We start from the raw sequence: 20,463 nt of genomic DNA, 5'->3' as shown, positions 1-20,463 counted from the left end.
CATTGCGCTTCCCCCACCCTGCTCACTCATCAGCGAGGAAAGCGGCTGTACGGATTAAATTATCTGTTTGGTTCTCTGATGAGTGGATAAACCACCTGACATTGCGTTCTCTATCAGGCCCGTAGGTCATCGGGCTCGATTGTAATTTTATATAGTTACCCCTGATGTTTCTCTTTTCCCCTTTTGTGGCCACAGGAATAGGGGAGAACAGACCCTAATGTAGGACCGTGTCTTCTGGACCTGTCTGGCCATATAGTTTCGGACATTATTCATTCTCAAGTGGCTGAACGTCTTGAGTGAGGATGAATAAAGGGGGCTCTCGGTCGACCACCTCGCTTCCACCGGAGCCGGTGGATATAATCCGGAGCAAGGCGCATTCCCGCCGGGTGAGACTCAATGTTGGGGGTCTCCTCCACGAAGTTCTATGGAGAACGCTGGATAGGTTGCCCCGAACAAGGCTGGGCAAACTACGAGACTGTAACACCCACGAGTCTCTCATGGAGATATGCGACGACTACAGTTTGGATGATAATGAGTACTTTTTCGACAGACACCCCGGGGCTTTCACGTCCATTCTGAATTTCTACCGCACGGGAAAACTGCACATGATGGAGGAGATGTGTGCCCTGTCGTTTAGTCAGGAGCTGGACTTCTGGGGTATAGATGAGATCTACCTAGAGTCCTGCTGTCAGGCCAGGTACCACCAGAAGAAGGAACAGATGAACGAGGAGCTCAAAAGAGAAGCCGAAACTATGAGGGGTAGGGAAGGCGAGGATTTTGATACCACATGTTGTTCCGAGAAACAAAAGAAACTGTGGGATCTCCTGGAGAAGCCGAGTTCATCGTTAGCTGCTAAGGTAAGCAAAGTCCGGTATACCTCTTCAAGTTTGTCTGAACTTTTCCCTGCAAGGGCTTACTGCTCTGCCATGGGATTGCATGTCATCTTGCTTTAAGTGGATCGGCAGTTAATAAGCGAATGTAACTTCACATAGGTCCTCCTAGATAAATATTATTGGTGGCTTACCGCCACATTGAAGAGTTCAATTTAGTCATTTGCATTACATTCAACAAATAATAAAAAGGTGCCACATTTTGATTATGACATATAATTTGCTTAAATTGTTCATATTTAAACAATTACATGACCTCTCCTTGAGGGTGAGAGTTGTTCTAAAGAGGAAAGTCATAACTAAGGACAAGCATAACTTTAAGTTTCTAGACTTGTAAGTGCTATGACTCACACTATGAGTGTGTTTGTGATGAAGCATGTCATTGTAGGTTGACTTCACTAAAGTTGACATAAAACATTGTGTGGCCTCTGATGCCTGGCTGGCTCCCTTCATCTCGGAGCCAGTGCTTTTAATCTGTCATGTTCAATGGCTCTGGAGAGCTCCTGGAAAAGCACTATTCCACATCTCCTGTACCAATGAATGAATGTAGCCTATCTCTGAGAGGTCGTCTGTTCATACCAATAGGGAGGTAAAGGTGTCAACAGAGCATTAGCTCCATCATGACAGACTGATCTGATATTATGCATGTAGCTGATTTTGCCCTCATATTGAATACTTAGAATACTGAGTTTTGTCTGGAGACAAGTGGGCAGTACTGGGAAGTGGGAAGGCACGGGTACAAGGACCAGTTCGTGATCAGTGTGTGATTGAACGCGTGCATTTCTAATTATCTTGTCCCTCTCTGTTAGTTTCAGACTCCAACAGTCTCTTTGATTTTAAACCCAGTGTGATTCCTATAAAGGTCTCTTGAACACAGCGGTCGTTCATATTTGTATTGGTAAATCGAGAGAGGAAGGAGAGAGCAACATCTCTTACTGGAGGTATGCATCCCAGGGGACTGGAGAAAATAGATGCATTAATCAAAACCACTACGTAAATGTAACTCTTCAACTAATTATAGTCAGTTTATCAAGTATTTAAACTGATTCTGGTCCCACTCTCTTGTCTTTGGATTTCATAATGAGTGTATGTAGATGACATTTTCAGTGTTTGGTTCCACCCACTCCTCCCTCTCTCTCTCTCTCTCTCTCTCTCTCTCTCTCTCTCTCTCTCTCTCTCTCTCTCTCTCTCTCTCTCTCTCTCTCTCTCTCTCTCTCTCTCTCTCTCTCTCTCTCTCTCTCTCTCTCTCTCTCTCTCTCTCTCTCTCTCTCTCTCTCTCTCTCTCTCTCTCTCTGCCTCATTTCCAGCCCTGCATTTTCTCTCATAATTTCTCTAATTTATGAGCTCATTGCTCACGCTGCTGCAATAGGGCCATTTCACTGGGCTGGATCAATGTCATGTTCAGTCATGTTAACAGCATTTTAATGAAATGTTTCCACTACTGTTTGACTATGTCAATAATTAATTCACATGATTAATAACAGCCCAATAACATTTTCTGAACACTACAACTGTAAATAGATTGAGTAATAATTGGGAGAGTGGGGGGTCAATATTACACAGGTATCATTATATAGCTGGTTTAGCAAATGTGAGTGTTGTGTTGTTTTCTTTTTGTTTTTCTGCTTACTTGTAACCAAGACAGCATTACGTTTTTATGAAGACGTTTTAGAGTTCATGGATCATGCCCACTCCGATTTCTACTGTATTCTTCACCTGCTCTGCCTACTATTGTATATTACAGTGAGGTCCAACAGTATTTGGACATTGATAGATGTTTTGTTGTTTTGGCTCTGTACTCCATCACTTAGTATTTGAAATGACTATGATACACGCAATGATACACAATGATACACTGTCCCCCCATTTTAGGTAACCAAAAGTATTTGGACAAATTCAGTTATATGTGTATTAAAGTAGTCAAACCTTTAGTATTTGGTCCCATATTCCTAGCACACAATGACTACATCAAGCTTGTGACTCTACAAACTTGTTGGATGCATTTGCAGTTTGTTTTGGTTGTGTTTCAGATTATTCTGTGCCCAATATAAATTAATGGTAAATAATCTATTGTGTCATTTTGTCGCATGTTTCTGAACATTAATGTGGATGCTACCATGATTACGAATGAATCGTGAATAATGAATCGTGAGAAAGTTGCAGTGGCACCAAAGATCATACCCCCAATACATGCTAACCTATCACATTTATCAATAACAGGGGGTGTTAGCATTCTGGGGTGGTATGATATTTATACGTATGAATATAATAGTACAGAGTTAGTATGTTCTTCTGTTCTAGTCAACATGATTCCTTTCCTCCCAACAGATTAATCTCAGTGCATTTGGCTCATGCTGCACAGCAGGATTAGTGCTGTCTGAGGACATAGATACAGTGGGGGAAAAAAAGTTTTTAGTCAGCCACCAATTGTGCAAGTTCTCCCACTTAAAAAGATGAGAGAGGCCTGTAATTTTCATCATAGGTACACGTCAACTATGACAGACAAATTGAGAAAACAAAATCCAGAAAATCACATTGTAGGATTTTTTATGAATTTATTTGCAAATTATGGTGGAAAATAAGTATTTGGTCACCTACAAACAAGCAAGATTTCTGGCTCTCACAGACCTGTAAGTTCTTCTTTAAGAGGCTCCTCTGTCCTCCACTCGTTACCTGTATTAATGGCACCTGTTTGAACTTGTTATCAGTATAAAAGACACCTGTCCACAACCTCAAACAGTCACACTCCAAACTCCACTATGGCGAAAGACCAAAGAGCTGTCAAAGGACACCAGAAACAAAATTGTAGACCTGCACCAGGCTGGGAAGACTGAATCTGCAATAGGTAAGCAGCTTGGTTTGAAGAAATCAACTGTGGGAGCAATTATTAGGAAATGGAAGACATACAAGACCACTGATAATCTCCCTCGATCTGGGGCTCCACGCAAGATCTCACCCCGTGGGGTCAAAATGATCACAAGAACGGTGAGCAAAAATCCCAGAACAACACGGGGGGACCTAGTGAATGACCTGCAGAGACTTGGGACCAAAGTAACAAAGCCTACCATCAGTAACACACTATGCCGCCAGGGACTCAAATCCTGCAGTGCCAGACGTGTCCCCCTGCTTAAGCCAGTACATGTCCAGGCCCGTCTGAAGTTTGCTAGAGTCCATTTGGATGATCCAGAAGAGGATTGGGAGAATGTCATATGGTCAGATGAAACCAAAATATAACTTTTTGGTAAAAACTCAACTCGTCGTGTTTGGAGGACAAAGAATGCTGAGTTGCATCCAAAGAACACCATACCTACTGTGAAGCATGGGGGTGGAAACATCATGCTTTGGGGCTGTTTTTCTGCAAAGGGACCAGGACGACTGATCCGTGTAAAGGAAAGAATGAATGGGGCCATGTATCGTGAGATTTTGAGTGAAAACCTCCTTCCATCAGCAAGGGCATTGAAGATGAAACATGGCTGGGTCTTTCAGCATGACAATGATCCCAAACACACCGCCCGGGCAACGAAGGAGTGGCTTCGTAAGAAGCATTTCAAGGTCCTGGAGTGGCCTAGCCAGTCTCCAGATCTCAACCCCATAGAAAATCTTTGGAGGGAGTTGAAAGTCTGTGTTGCCCAGTGACAGCCCCAAAACATCATTGCTCTAGAGGAGATCTGCATGGAGGAATGGGCCAAAATACCAGCAACAGTGTGTGAAAATCTTGTGAAGACTTACAGAAAACGTTTGACCTGTGTCATTGCCAACAAAGGGTATATAACAAAGTATTGAGAAACTTTTGTTATTGACCAAATACTTATTTTCCACCATAATTTGCAAATAAATTCATAAAAAATCCTACAATGTGATTTTCTGTTTTTTTTTCTCATTTTGTCTGTCATAGTTGACGTGTACCTATGATGAAAATTACAGGCCTCTCTCATCTTTTTAAGTGGGAGAACTTGCACAATTGGTGGCTGACTAAATAATTTTTTCCCCCACTCCAAGGGGCTCAGAAACTTCTGAATGGAGGGGTGGGGGCAGGAGGGGGATGCAGAGATGAGGCAGCGGGAGTAATTCATTCACTTGACAAATAGGGCCCTTGTCCCATGTTTTCCCTCCGTAACTAGGGGAGAGGGAGATAAAAGTGTCATGCTGAGGTTTAATAGCAGGCGGTGGATGCAGCCTTGTTTTCCCATGCTTAATTGAAGGGTGGCGTCGCTAAAATAAGCTGTTCCCTAACACAGATTCCACCTAATTTATTTTTCAGTGCAGATACATTTTTAATTGTACATTAATTATGCTTGACTTTGTGTCGTGTGACGGGTTAAGGGAAGGTGCGATTCGCAGTATCTATAACTCAAGACGTCACCCTGGCTGTGCCTGGCCCTTTGGAGTTATAACCTCCACAAAATACACATATGAACCATGGCTCTGAGACAAGCCATTCCTCATAGTCAGACCTGCTGTATTATGAAGGACACTGTGTATACATGAGCCTCCCCACTGGGCACAGACGTCAATTCAACGTCTTTTCCACATTGATTCAATGTAATTTCATTGTAATTCATTGTTTTTCCCTCTGAATAATTCACCCAAAGAATATAAAATCTCTGGGAAACAAAACGTTTGAGATCATTAATTCATCCATTATAGATGATTCTCCTTTCGTACATACAGTATGTCTGAAAAGCGTGTACTGTGTGTGTTCACTGAGAGGAAAAGGAAAGCAGCTTGTGAATGGAAGACCTGGCTGGTGCTGCACTAAAGCATGTCTCAGCATGCTTCTGCCTCATAGACCACAGTTGACTCTCTGGGGCATCAGCATCATGGCCATGCAATATGACAGGCTCACAGTGCATCAGAGGGTTGTAGCCTGTACACTGCCATCTTACCTTACATTAGATAAGATAACACAGAGACAGGATCAGATGACAAAGCTACTATCAATGACAGTACTAGTTTGATTCAATATTTCATTGATTGTCCTACAGCAACGTTATTTTCCCTATACAATGTCAGGACATGTCTAGGTTATTGAGTCAACAGGTCGTGGCTATGGGTTGTGGGTTGATGGTGATATTTCCATATTTACACTCTGCCCTGTTCCACATACATCCCTGACTCTCCATCTCCACACACAATCACAGCACCCTCCCCAGTCCAACCTCCAACCTCCCCATCCCCTGAAAGTCAAGCAATGGAACCTACAACGACTGCAGTTTGGACCCAGAATGGGACTTGAGCTATACAAAAAGGATGCTAGTAGTGTATTAACTACATGGCTTGGAAAATCAGTTGTCAGACAATGTAATCAGAGTATTTGATGTTACAGCTATGATTCAGTGGTGGTTGACCGTGATCCAAATGCACCATTCAGCTGTAGTTAAAAAGCCATTTAGTTAATACTATTTCCTAACTATACTGAACAAAAATATAAATGCAACATGCAACAATTTCAAAGATTTTGCTGAGTTACAGATCATATAAGGAAATCAGTCAATTTAAATAAATAAATTAGGCCCTAACCTATGGATTCCCACCAATGTTCACGCAGGTGAAGAAGCCAGATGTGGAGGTCCTGGGCACGTGGTCTGCGGTTGTGTGGCTGGTTGGACGTACTGCCAAATTCTCTAAAACAACATTGGAGGCGGCTTATGGTAGAGAGATGAACATTCAATTCTCTGGCAACAGTTCTGGTGGACATTCCTGCAGTCAGCATGCCAATTGCACGCTCCCTCAAAACTTGAGACATCTGTGGCATTGTGTTGTGTGGCAAAACTGCACATTTTAGAGTGGCCTTTTATTGTCCCCAGCACAAGGTGCATCTGTGTAATGATCCTGCTGTTTAATCAGCTTCTTGATATGCCACACCTGTCAGGTGGATGGATTATCTTGGCAAAGGATAAAATGCTCACTAACAGGGATGTAAACAAATTTGTGCACAAAATTTGAGAGAACAACATTTGAGCTTTTTGTGGGTATGGAACATTTCTAGGATATTTTATTTCAGCTCATGAAACATGGGACCAGCGCTTTACATGTTGCATTTATATTTTTGTTCAGTATAAATGTTAATGTTGGATTTACTACCACAGTATATTTCTGTTGGACTTTCCTCAACACCTCATACAGACCTGTGAGGCCTCTTGAGCATCCCTGAACCCTGACCCTCACAGTAATCTCTTGGCTATACTCCTGAATGGGTTTGTGCTAGTTACAGTCACCCACTGCTATTTACTGAAACCTGCTTCAGGTTCTATCTCCTATTTTCCAGAAACACATTTTTGACTCAACCTCCGTCTCTGTCTCTGGTTGAGTGATGATGATTAGGCCTACCTTATGGCTAGGTTGACAGGTCCTCTGCAAATAATGAATGAGGGGCTCCAGCAGCCTACAGTACAGCAGCCCTGTTCACATCTCCTCACGCTTGACCTTTCACTTCTTAAATGTCACCATTGGAACTTATCTGCAGTACTTTACTTTTCTACCCACACAAGTTTTATTAGTCGTATGTACGGGATACATATGGTATACACCTTCCAAAGAAATGCTTACTTGCAGGTTCCTTCTTGACAATGCAACAAAAATAAGAAATTATAAAAGATAAGAATAAGAACATAAAGTAAATGGCTCAGTAGAATATCATTTTAGGATAAGTATATTACAGGAATCTCAATTTCTAGTCCAATATTTAATGTATTTTGGGGAAGGGGGGATTGGGGGGCAAGTGTTTAAATTATGCAGTATTTAGCGATCATAATAAGAGTCTGTTAGCAGGAGATGTGTGTGTAGCGTGAATGTGTGTGTGTGTATTTGTGTGTGTGTGTTTGTGTGTGTTTGTGTGGATGTGTTTATGTCTGTGTGGGTGTGTGCGTAAGTGAGTGCATGTGTGCTAAGTTGCGGAGAATCAGAGCAGGCTGTCTGTCCAGTTTAAGTGTTCAGCAGTCTGATGGCTTGTAGATTGAAACTCTCTGAGCCTGTTGGTATCAGACCTCATACTCCGATATTGTCTGCCCGATGGTAAGGGAGTGAACAGCAGGCCTTCCTCAGGCACCATTTCGCGTAGATGTCCTGGATGGGGGGAGCACGGTCCCAGTGATGTACTGGGCCGTCTCCACCACCCACTGGAGGGCCTTGCGGTCGTGGATGAAGCAATTCCCGTACTAGGCCGTGAGGCAACCAGTCAGGTCGCTCTCAATGGTGCAGCGTTGGTATTTGGAGAGGACCCGGGGTGACATGACGAATTTCTTCAGCTGCTTTAGGAAGTAAAGACGCAGTTGCGCCCTCTTGACAAGAGTGGTGGTGTTGTTGGTCCATGACAAGTCCTCGGTGATGTGGAAGCCGAGAAACTTTAAACTGCTGACTCTCTCTACTGCAATCCCGTTGTTGTCCTGGCACCACAATGCCAGTACACTTACCTCCTCCCTGTAGGCTGACTCGTAGTTGTTGGTTATCAGGCCTACAACCGTGGTGACGTCAGCAAACTTGATGATGGAGTTGGGGTCGTGCAAAGTCACACAGTCGTGGGTGAACAGGGAGTACCGCAGAGGGCTGAGGACACACTCCTGGGGTACACTGGCTGTGTGTGTGTAATGGCTAGGAGCTGCTACATACTGTAAGGTATTTAGGCAGTCTTAGAACACACTCTGCATTATAAGGGGGTTGGTCAGTGTGTGTTCGTTTGTATGTGTGTGTGTGTGTGTGTGCGTGTGTGTGTAGTAGTGGTAGTAGTGTTACTCTAGTACGGTAGACTTAGTGGCTCCCTCCATTAGGCAATAAGCTAATGTAGATCACCTCTCTGGGTGGAAACCCTCCAGTGCCAGTAGGACAGTGTTGCCTAGTTCCGCTCCAAACCAAGTGGGTCAAACTGCTCCCGGCAGACTGCTGTGAAAGCACAGAAAGCAGCCGTCTCTTCCGGTTACCCTCCGGTCAAATGAGATGACCTTGTTAATTGGATGTTATTATTTATACCTGTCCAGACCTTACAATATTTAGCAAGCATAGACTTATTAAGCTATTTTAACCCATTACTTTATTTACTGCATTCAGATGCCTATGGTGTATTACTGTAGAGGTACAGAAATATCTGTCCCATTGAGGATGGATCTGCTCCATTTATAGAGGATCAATCCAGCCATGATGACAGGTATCTACAGTCAGTTGTTGTAGGCTAATTCCGATGTCCTCATTAAAAGGTGAAAGAAACCTCACATTTGTAAGGGAAGCCTTCCCAGTCAAAAGGAATTACAGAACATCAGCCTTTGTCTAGCCTATGTCCTGCTGATACAAGGTAAACCCTAGCCTAACTGTCAATTAGTCCTTTCCTCTTCTGATCTCAGTTCCATATTAGGAATGACTTTTGGGTCATTATCATAAAGGGCATTTAGGAAAGTAATAAACTATAAGTAATTAACTTATAATAAGCTATAATAGTGAGCAGTTATGTTAGCTTTTCCATAGAGATAAGATACATGTTATCTCTTTCCTCTGCATGTTGTTTGTATTGATCTCTATGTAAATGTTTGTCTGTTTCCACCAAGAACCGCATTGTCCTCTGGGCCGCAGTATCAGTGAATTATGTTTTACAATCCCAAATAACATCAAGCAATCAATCAATACATCCCAAAACAGATAAAACAGCTTTGTGTGGTTAGTCACACGCTCAGGTCAACTCAAAGGCTGTCCCGGAGGAGCATAGTGAGCCAGGCAGGACCTGCTGTCCATACAGGTAATAGAGGACCTCCATCAATGGAGGAAGTCATTTATAGGTCACAGACCCTGAATACTGTCCCAGGGAACCACCTTCTTCACCACTCGTAATCTCTATGGAGAGGAAACCGTAGCCCAAAGGTATGACCTCAATTTCAACACATTAACAACATATTTCTCCAGGACCCCATTCTGCCAAATAGCCACAAGGTTTCTTTCAGAGGCAAGTTAATAAGGGAGTATCTCATATTGCATGCAGCTGAACGTCTGCTTGACAGCAGAATATATGTCTCTTGCTGCCTCAGTAGTTTACTGTGATTGCAAAGCGACACAGTCTTTGAAGGCTTTTAGAAATCTACCAAGCTTAGCAAATATGGTACATACGGGACACACTGGCAACTACACAAACAATTTAATCCTAATTTCAGCAGCACACTGATGGAGGAGATTTTCTCTATCGATTACAGGCTCCTCTGCTAGGGCTTTTTAGTTGCTACGGCCTATCTCCTTCTCCAGCCATGTCCTGCCACACATTGATCAAATGCTATCAAAGACGTGAAAAATCGATAATGTAAATGTTGGTTTGTGAGCAAGCCGTGAAGAGGAGCATCTCTGAAGGCTGTGTGCTGGATGTCCCCCTGTGGTAAAGGATTTCAAATGTAAACTAAAAATAGACAAGGCTTAAAGATCTGTCAGTAACACGCAAAATCAAAAAGTTGTCTAATTGTTTGTTTATTTCTTTGAGCTATGCCTTTGTTTTCTCAAATGTTAAGCTATGCTTTAGAGTAGGGATCTAGTAGGGAACTAGTTTCAGCCACAGGCCAAAATTTTGTTTCAGGGGGTCGGAACATAAATACAAATCATTTGTAGATTGCAAATTGACCACAAGAAGCCTAAAAAGATAATATAACTGAAACATAATCATTTCAAACCTTGCTTACATTTGTATACGATCACATATATTTATCTATGATGCATGGGAATACTTGGAGCTGATTTGCTGGTGTTTTTATAGTCTTTTATGTCTAACAATAACACATTTAAAAATAAAAAAATAAAAATAATAAAAAAAAATAGTTTTTCTTTGCTCAGAAAATGCTGGGGGCCAAATAAAATCATCCACGGGCCACCAGTTGGGTTACCTTGCTTTAGGGGCATATAGGGGATTATAGACACAATGAGAGAGTAACCTATAAGACAAGAACCACAAAGCACTTTCACCAAGACTGACATTCCTCTAAGAATATGGGTTTGGTCTGATAGCAGACAAAATATGTAAATGTCTTCGCTTTGGATTTCAAAGGAGATTCATTTTAAATTCTTGCAACACCATCTGGAGAAAACATTAGAGAGGTTCTAAGGATACACTGTAAAACCAAATGTTTTCTGTAACACTTTTAAATGCTTCAAGGCATTTAGAATTTAAATGAAAATGCCTCACCTGTCATGATTGTGTTCATGCCTGCGCAGCAGCAAATGCAAACCTGTAGTGTAGTCAATGTTTAAAAAGGCTTCTGAAGTTTGTAATTTTCCTTTTAAATGTCCATTAATTATAATCCACATAATGATTCACATTTCATGTTGCTGCAGGATTATTTTCCTGCTGTGAGAAATTATTCTAATTAAGATAGCATATCTATATCTGCGCACGTTCGTCCACACCAAAATAATTCCAGCATCCAAACAGCACCCGCCATTTGATGAATGGAACACCAAAAGGTGTAATGACATTCAGCTATTATCATTAGGCCTACTCTCGTAGCCTGAATTAATTGATGCATCTTTATGACAAATGAACCTTTTTCGTCAAAAGAAATTCGGGACATCTGTAAAGGGTTTGAAATACGAGGCTCTCGCAGGATGACAAGCGCACCCACATGGAAGAAAAATTGTTTAAAACATGACAGAGAGGTGGGGGTGTTCGTAAAAATTTTTTGGGGAAAAATCTTCATATTTACCACTGTAGCAGTTCAAAATTGCATTTAAAACAAATAGGAGAATGGTTAAATTAGTATTACAGTATATAGAGCCCCCCCGACGTAATTCACACTGACATCGGAGAAAAATAAAAACTGACTGATGAAGAAGACTCTCGTAATAGATCCAGTGTTATGGTGATTTTGCATGATTATGCATGTTTTTATGCTTACCTCATATCTGTGAAATGGTTTGCATTGTATTTCTTGTATCCTTTCATCTCAGTTGTAGTTGATATGCTATATCATTATCTCTGGTAATGAGTGCTAAAATGCGGATGAAGTTATTTTGATCTAAATAATCAGAGCGGAGAGAGGGAGAGAATGAGAAACAGAGAAGGAAAGTGAAAGTAGAGAACAAATGTTGTAGAGTAAGGAGGAGAGAGAGGTGATATGGAGAGATGAGAGAGAGGTGATATGGAGAGATGAGAGAGAGAGAGAGAGAGAGAGAGAGAGAGAGAGAGAGAGAGAGAGAGAGGGAGGAGTGGGTGGAACCAAACACTGAAAATGTCATCTACATACATGATATGGAGAGATGAGAGAGAGAGAGAGGTGATATGGGGAGATGAGAGCGAGAGAGAGAGAGAGAGAGAGAGAGAGAGAGAGAGAGAGAGAGAGAGAAGATAGGGGAAGATAGCATGTGCGTTAGTGCTCTCTGTCTGTCACTGTGCCTAGCGGTGACAGGCCGGTGGGAGATATACGACAATTGAATCAGTAAGGCAGCGGAGAAGCTGTGTGCCATGGATTTATAGGCATTCAGAAAGCACCTCAGCAACACGGCCAGACACTGTCACCCAGCTTCGACCCCTCAAAAACATCTCCTTCAACACAGATCATAGGACAGTCTCACAAATCTTGTCAGCATACTCCACTCCACACACATGTTCACACGATCATTGGCACGCACACACACACACACACACATCCATCCCTAGTCTAATCTTATGTCCTAGTAGTCATAAAGCATCTGCGGAGTCAATCACTTATATAACACAAACCCCACCATGCTACTGTACTGTAATTCTAGTGTGGCCATCCATCGTCAAGTCATGCTGAGCCAGTGGTCCAGCGGTCCACACACGTTACTCTGCCTTTCAGCCTTTCTCTATCTCCCCTGCATGTCTGTCCAGGCTGTGTCCTGACTGTCCTCACCCGACCTGACTTGCCTTTAATCTTAATGCAATTGTCATCGATTTTCTCCGCAGTTGAAAACAATTCACTTGTCAGCCCATACTGGGTGAAAATATATGGGACCTGGCGGGAGCTGTAGAACACTGTTGATGGCTTCACCTTGACAGAGCACATAAAACTGTCAACCTCAGCCCAGACAGATATCCAGTTAATCCTTAAGAGTCTAAACCGGGGTGAATTGTTTGGAATTGTTTTAAGATGGTCATATCAAGGATCATTTAGCAATTTGATTTGGAATGGTAACACTTTACTTGACACCCAGTGTTATAGCACGTTATGACACGGTCATAAGCATGTTATAATAAGTCATAACAGCTGACATAACTTGTCATAACCTGTTATAATATGGTCATAACACTGTCATGACACATATATTTAGACCTGTTGTGACATATATTGCATTATTTTATGGCTGGTTATGACACCTACTTAACAGTGTCAAAACCCACAAAACCTACCACACAAGGCAAAACATTCCATTACACCATAGCCTATGTGTCAACAGTATGTTCATTTTTATTTTATTTACAATATTAAATTATCATTGTAATTGCGCACACATTGATGTCAGACATGCAACAACCCCAATGCGCTGTTGCTGATGACTGGGATGAATGCAGGAGCAGATTTCAGGAGCAGGACAAGACACCCCCTTTTTGACTGATGACTGATATAAGGGCATGTATGTGATAGGCCCATCTGGCTTATATGATTATGATGGTCATAATGCCTCTTCACAGTGTCATAAAGTGTATTTTCTTAGTCCAAGCAAAGTGACACAGGAGGGTCATAATACAGTATGCCATTGGAAGGGAGGACAGTAGCAGGTGACCGAACTGTGATTCGTGACTACTATCATTTTCCATTTTAGCCAATTCAATAGCAGTCATTCTGTTACTGATTTTTTGCCCCATTCTGTTACAGATTTTGTAAGAGTGTATTTACTACAAGTTATTTAAAATATGATTTTTTTAAATATGACTGTGAATAATTAATTTCAACAACAACAAAAGATTTAAGAAACAAATGGAAGGAAACGTCTTGGCAGGATTTTTTTTGTTGTTGAATAAATGTGGGTTTTGGCACTCTTATATAAGTGTCATAACCAGCTGTAAAATAACACTATATGTCACAACAGGTGTAAATATATGGGTCATGACAGTGTCATGACCATATTATGACAGGTTATGACAAGTTATGTCAGCTGTTATGACATACTATGACATGGTATAAGAAGTTTGCCTTATACTCAGCTGGCCCCTCCCCGGATTTTGCGTTAAACGCTCTACAACAAAGCTTTCTTAGTGTCCAACAAGCTTTCTCTGCCCTTAACCTTGTTTTCAACACCTCCAAAACAAAGGTAATGTGGTTCGGTAAGAAGAATGCCCGCCTCCCCACCGGTGTGATTACTACCTCTGAGGGTTTAGAGCTTGAGGTAGTCACCTCATACAAGTACTTGGGAGTATGGCTAGACGGTACACTGTCCTTCTCTCAGCACATATCCAAGCTGCAGGCTAAGGTTAAATCTAGACTTGGTTTCCTCTATCGTAATCGCTCCTCTTTCACCCCAGCTGGCAAACTAACCCTGATTCAGATGATCATCCTACCCATGCTAGATTACGGAGACGTAATTTATAGATTGGCAGGTAATGGTGCTCTCGAGCGGCTAGATGTTCTTTACCATTTGGCCTTCAGATTTGCCACCAATGCTCCTTATACAGTGAGGGAAAAAAGTATTTGACCCCTGCTGATTTTGTACGTTTGCCCACTGACAAAGAAATGATCAGTCTATAATTTTAATGGTAGGTTTATTTGAACAGTGAGAGACAGAATAACAACAACAAAAATCCAGAAACACGCATTTTAAAAATGTTATAAATTGATTTGCATTTTAATGAGGGAAATAAGCATTTGACCCCCTCTCAATCAGAAAGATTTCTGGCTCCCAGGTGTCTTTTATACAGGTAACGAGCTGAGATTAGGAGCACACTCTTAAAGGGAGTGCTCCTAATCTCAGCGTGTTACCTGTATAAAAGACACCTGTCCACAGAAGCAATAATAATATAAATAAAATAATATGCCATTTAGCAGACGCTTTTATCCAAAGCGACTTACAGTCATGCGTGCATAATTTGTTTTTTTTTGTGCAATCAATCAATCAGATTCCAAACTCTCCACCATGGCCAAGACCAAAGAGCTCTCCAAGGATGTCAGGGACAAGATTGTAGACCTACACAAGGCTGGAATGGGCTACAAGACCATCGCCAAGCAGCTTAGTGAGAAGGTGACAACAGTTGCTGCGATTGCAAATGGAAGAAACACAAAATAACTGTCAATCTCCCTCGGCCTGGGGCTCCATGCAAGATCTCACCTCGTGGAATTGCAATGATCATGAGAACGGTGAGGAATCAACCCAGAACTACACGGGAGGATCTTGTCAATGATCTCAAGGCAGCTGGGACCATAGTCAGCAAGAAAACAATTGGTAACACACTACGCCGTAAAGGACTGAAATCCTGCAGCGTCCGCAAGGTCCCCCTGCTCAAGAAAGCACATATACATGCCCGTCTGAAGTTTGCCAATGAACAGATTCAGAGGAGAACTGGGTGAAAGTGTTGTGGTCAGATGAGACCAAAATTGAGCTCTTTGGCATCAACTCAACTCGCCGTGTTTGGAGGAGGAATGCTGCCTATGACCCCAAGAACACCATCCCCACCATCAAACATGGAGGTGGAAACATTATGCTTTGGGGGTGTTTTTCTGCTAAGGGGACAGGACAACTTCACCGCATCAAAGGGACGATGGACGGGGCCATGTACCGTCAAATCTTGGGTGAGAACCTCCTTCCCTCAGCCAGGGCATTGAAAATGGGTCGTAGATGGGTATTCCAGCATGACAATGACCCAAAACACATGGCCAAGGCAACAAAGGAGTGGCTCAAGAAGAAACACATTAAGGTCCTGGAGTGGCCTAGCCAGTCTCCAGACCTTAATCCCATAGAAAATCTGTGGAGGGAGCTGAAGGTTCGAGTTGCCAAACGTCAGCCTCGAAACCTTAATGACTTGGAGAAGATCTGCAAAGAGGCGTGGAACAAAATCCCTCCTGAGATGTGTACAAACCTGGTGGCCAACTACAAGAAACGTCTGACCTCTGTGATTGCCAACAAAGGTTTTGCCACCAAGTACTAAGTCATGTTTTGCAGAGGGGTCAAATACTTATTTCCCTCATTAAAATGCAAATCAATTTATAACATTTTTGACATGCGTTTTTCAGGATTTTTGTTGTTGTTATTCTGTCTCTCACTGTTCAAATAAACTAAAATTATAGACTGATTATTTCTTTGTCAGTGGGTAAACGTACAAAATCAGCAGGGGATCAAGTACTTTTTCCCTCACTGTAGGACACATCACTGCACTCTATACTCCTCTGTAAACTGGTCATCTCTGTATACCCGTCGCAAGACCCACTGGTTGATGCTTTTTTATAAAACCCTCTTAGGCCTCACTCCCCCCTATCTGAGATACCTACTGCAGCTCTCATCCTCCACATACAACACCCGTTCTGCCAGTCACATTCTGTTAAAGGTCCCCAAAGCACACACATCTCGGGTTCGCTCCTCTTTTCAGTTCACTGCAGCTAGCGACTGAAACAAGCTGCAAAAAAACACTCTAACTGGACAGTTTTATCTCCATCTCTTCATTCAAAGACTCAATCATGGACACTCTTACTGACACTTGTGGCTGCTTCACGTGATGTATAGTTGTCTCTACCTTCTTGCCCTTTGTGCTGTTGTCTGTGCCCAATAATGGTTGTACCATGTTTTGTTGTTGTCATGTTCGTTCAGGAACGGGTCAGACCAAGGCGCAGTGTGATATGCCTACATGTTTATTTAAACTGAATAAACACCACAACAAAACAATAAACGAAACGAAACCTGAAGTCCAAGTTAGTACAGAAAACAAACCTTACACGGAACATGATCCCACAACTACACAGTGCCAATAGGCTGCCTAAGGATGATCCCCAATCAGAGACAACGAGCGACAGCTGCCTCTGATTGGGAACCACACCGGCCAACATAGATCTATACATACTAGAATAAAACATAGAAAAAGCACAACAAGGAATATACACACCCTGACTCAACATATAAGCGTCCCCTGAGTCAGGGCGTGACAGTACCCCCCCCCCCCCCAAAGGTGCGGACTCCGACCGCACAACATAAACATAACAGGGTAGGGGCCGGGTGGGCATTCCGCCTCGGAGGCGGATCCGGCTCGGGGCGTGACGACCTCTCACTCTCCGCCTCCCTGTTGCGCCCCTGGTCTGGTCTGGACCTCGGTGCGCTGCTTCCCCTCTCCTTCCTCCCACGATACGCCAGGCCCTGTCTGGACCCTGGTGTGGGAGACCCCGAACCTGGAGAGGGGCTGACGTCATGGTCTGGACTGGAGCCGCTGACCGGAGCTGGACTATGCACCGGAGGAGCGGAATGCTCTGGCTCCGGAGTGGAGCCGCTGACTGGAGCTGGATCAGGCACCGGTGGAGCGGACTGCTCTGGCTCCGGAGTGGAGCCGCTGACCGGAGCTGGACTGGACCCCGGTCTGGCGACGCGCACCACTGGCTTGGTGCGAGGAGCAGGAACAGGCCGGGCCGGACTGGCGACGTGCACCACTGGCTTGGTGCGAGGAGCAGGAACAGGTCGGGCCGGCGACGTGCACCACTGGCTTGGTGCGAGGAGCAGGAACAGGCTGGCGACGCGCACCACTGGCTTGGTACGAGGAGCAGGAACAGGCCGGCGACGCGCACCACTGGCTTGGTGCGAGGAGCAGGAACAGGCCGGGCCGGACTGTGGAGGCAGACTGGAGGTCTGGAGCGGAGAGCTGGCACAACCCGTCCTGGCTGTATGCCTACTTCCGCACAGTATGTGTGAGGCATCAGCACAGAACGCACTGGCGATACAGTTCGTGGAACCGGCGCAGGATATGCGGGACTGAGGAGGCGTACTGGAGACCAGGAGCGTTGAGCCGGCACACCCCGTCCTGGCTGGATGCCCATCTTCGCATGGCATGTGCGTGGTGCAAGTACAGGACGTACAGGACTGTGCCGGCGCACTGGCAACACAGTACATTTTAGTCATTTAGCAGACGCTCTTATCCAGAGCGACTTACAGTTAGTGAATAATATATATATATATTTTTTTTTATATACTGGCCCCCCATGGGAATCGAACCCACAACCCTGGCGTTGCAAACGCCATGCTCTATCAACTGAGCTACATCCCTGCCGGCCATTCCCTCCCCTACCCTGGACCACTTGTGCGCCGCCCACGAGTCTCCCGGTCGCGGCCGGCTGCGACAGAGCCTGGATTCGAACCAGGATCTCTAGTGGCACAGTTAGCACTGCGATGCAGTGCCTTAGACCACTGCGCCACTCAGGAGACTGCTCAGTCATACGCTTCCTCGCGTGAGTACGGGGAGTTGGCTCTGCTCTGACACTAGGCTCTGCCAACCACCCCGTGTGCCCCACCCAAAAAAATTATTGGGGCTGCTTCTCGGGCTTCCTCCTTGACCGGCCTCCTCCGTGTTGTCGTTGCTCCTCTCCTGTCTGGGCATCTACCTTAGCCCATGGTCCTCTCCCCGCAAATATCTCTTCCCATGACCACAAATTGCCCACCTGTGACATGGCTATTCGCTTCGCCTGGGCACGCTGCTTGGTCCTCGTTTGGTGGGATCTTCTGTCACGTTCGTTCAGGAACGGGTCAGACCAAGGCGCAGCGTGATATGCATACATGTTTATTTAAACTGAATAAACACCACGACAAAACAATAAACGAAACGTGAAGTCCAAGGTAGTACAGAAAACAAACCTTACACGGAACATGATCCCACAACTACACAGTGCCAATAGGCTGCCTAAGTATGATCCCCAATCAGAGACAACGAGCGACAGCTGCCTCTGATTGGGAACCACACCGACCAACATAGATCTATACATACTAGAATACAACATAGAAAAAGCACAACAAGGAATATACACACCCTGACTCAACATATAAGCGTCCCCTGAGTCAGGGCGTGACAGTTGTGCTGCTACCTTGTTGTGTTGCTACCGTGTTGTTGTCATGTGTTGCTACCAAGCTGTGTTGTTGTCTTAGGTCTCTCTTTATATAGTGTTGTGGTGTCTCTCTTGTCGGGATTTGTTTTGTCCTATATGTTATAGTCCCCTGTAGCTCAGTTGGTAGAGCATGGTGCTTGCAACGCCAGGGTTGTGGGTTCGTTTCCCACGGGGGGCCAGTATGAAAATGTATGCACTCACTAACTGTAAGTCGCTCTGGATAAGAGCGTCTGCTAAATGACTAAAATGTAATGTTAATTTTATATCCCAGCCCCCGTCCCTACAGGAGGCCTTTTGCCTTTTGGTTGGCCGTCATTATAAATAAGAATTTGTTCTTAACTGACTTGCCTAGTTAAATAAAGGTTCAATCAAAAATAATCATAATAATGACCGTGTAATGTGTTATGACACCTAGTGTCAATTAAAGTGTGTTTTTTATTTGTTTAAATGTTTTTTATTATTTATTTATAAAATAAAATAAAATGGGGGTAGATCAGCTTTAATATTGCAGAGAGATTGTAACTTCCATCAATGTAATTGTCTGCATCACTTCCAATCCCCTATGTGGTTTAATTTATTCTGAGCCTCTATGTTACAGTTTTTATTGCTATCTATCTGTTCTGTTAGACCTTCTATTTCCTTTGTTAATTTGGACTCTTTTGACATAAATTGGTTTTGTTTTCGAGATGAGTACTGAATTGCATGGCCTCTAAAGGCACATTTAAAAGTGTACCATACAATAAGGGGATTTGCTGTACCTATGTTATGTCGGAAAAAAACAGTTATAAATTCCTCTGTCCTAGTTAAAAACAAGTTATCATCCAATAGGCTTTGATTAAATATCCAACATCCTCACCCACGTGGAAATTCAGTAAGAGTAATGTATATGCCAATTATATGATGGTCCGACCGCATTCTGTCCCCTATCAACACTTTTTAAACTTTTGGTGCCAATGAGAATGACATAAGAAAGAAGTCAAGACGACTAGCTTGATTGAGTCTCCGCCATGTATATCTCACTAGGTCAGGATATTTAAGCCTCCATATATCTACTGGTTCTAATGTATCCATGACATTCATGATTTCCTTAAGAGCATGAGGGTGATAGTTTGTAGTGTGATTTATTTTATGATCCATTGAGCTATTTAAAACAGTATAATAATCTCCCAGCATAATAATAGAGTCTTGTATTGCTTGCAGGGTTGATCATTTATTATATATATTGTCAAAGAAGGATGGATCATCATTATTTGGTCCGTAAAGGTAATGAGCCATATCTGTTTATTGTCCAAGAACATATCTAAAATCATCCATCTACCTTGCGGATCTGTTTGGACAATTTGCACATTTGGATCGAAATTACTGTTAATAAATATCATCACCCCTTTTGAGTTTCCTTCTTCCTTCTTCCACACAACTTCATCTAGAATTGTTGAATGAGTTTCCTGTAAATAATATATATTATATTCCTTCTCTTTGAGCCATGTAAATATTGTTATTATTTTGTTATTATCTGCTAAGCCATTACAATTATAACTGGCTATACTTATTTCACCACTTACCATAATGAGATACAAGTTTCAAATCTA

At 43.2% G+C, this 20,463-nt stretch overlaps 1 protein-coding gene across 1 annotated transcript in view; it reads left to right on the top strand.

Moving 5' to 3' along the window:
* Nucleotides 1-302: 302 nt before the first annotated feature.
* The window catches only part of LOC121574606 (potassium voltage-gated channel subfamily B member 1-like), an 82,758-nt gene continuing 62,597 nt past the window's right edge, over nt 303-20,463 (top strand). The window contains exon 1 of the mRNA XM_041887157.2: nt 303-857. Within this exon, the coding sequence (XP_041743091.2) occupies nt 303-857 (555 nt within the window). The remainder of the gene's footprint in view (nt 858-20,463) is intronic.

Source organism: Coregonus clupeaformis, chromosome 10 (genome assembly GCF_020615455.1).
Source record: "Coregonus clupeaformis isolate EN_2021a chromosome 10, ASM2061545v1, whole genome shotgun sequence".
NCBI lineage: Eukaryota > Metazoa > Chordata > Actinopteri > Salmoniformes > Salmonidae > Coregonus > Coregonus clupeaformis.
This window is presented reverse-complemented; position numbering and strand designations above follow the sequence as displayed.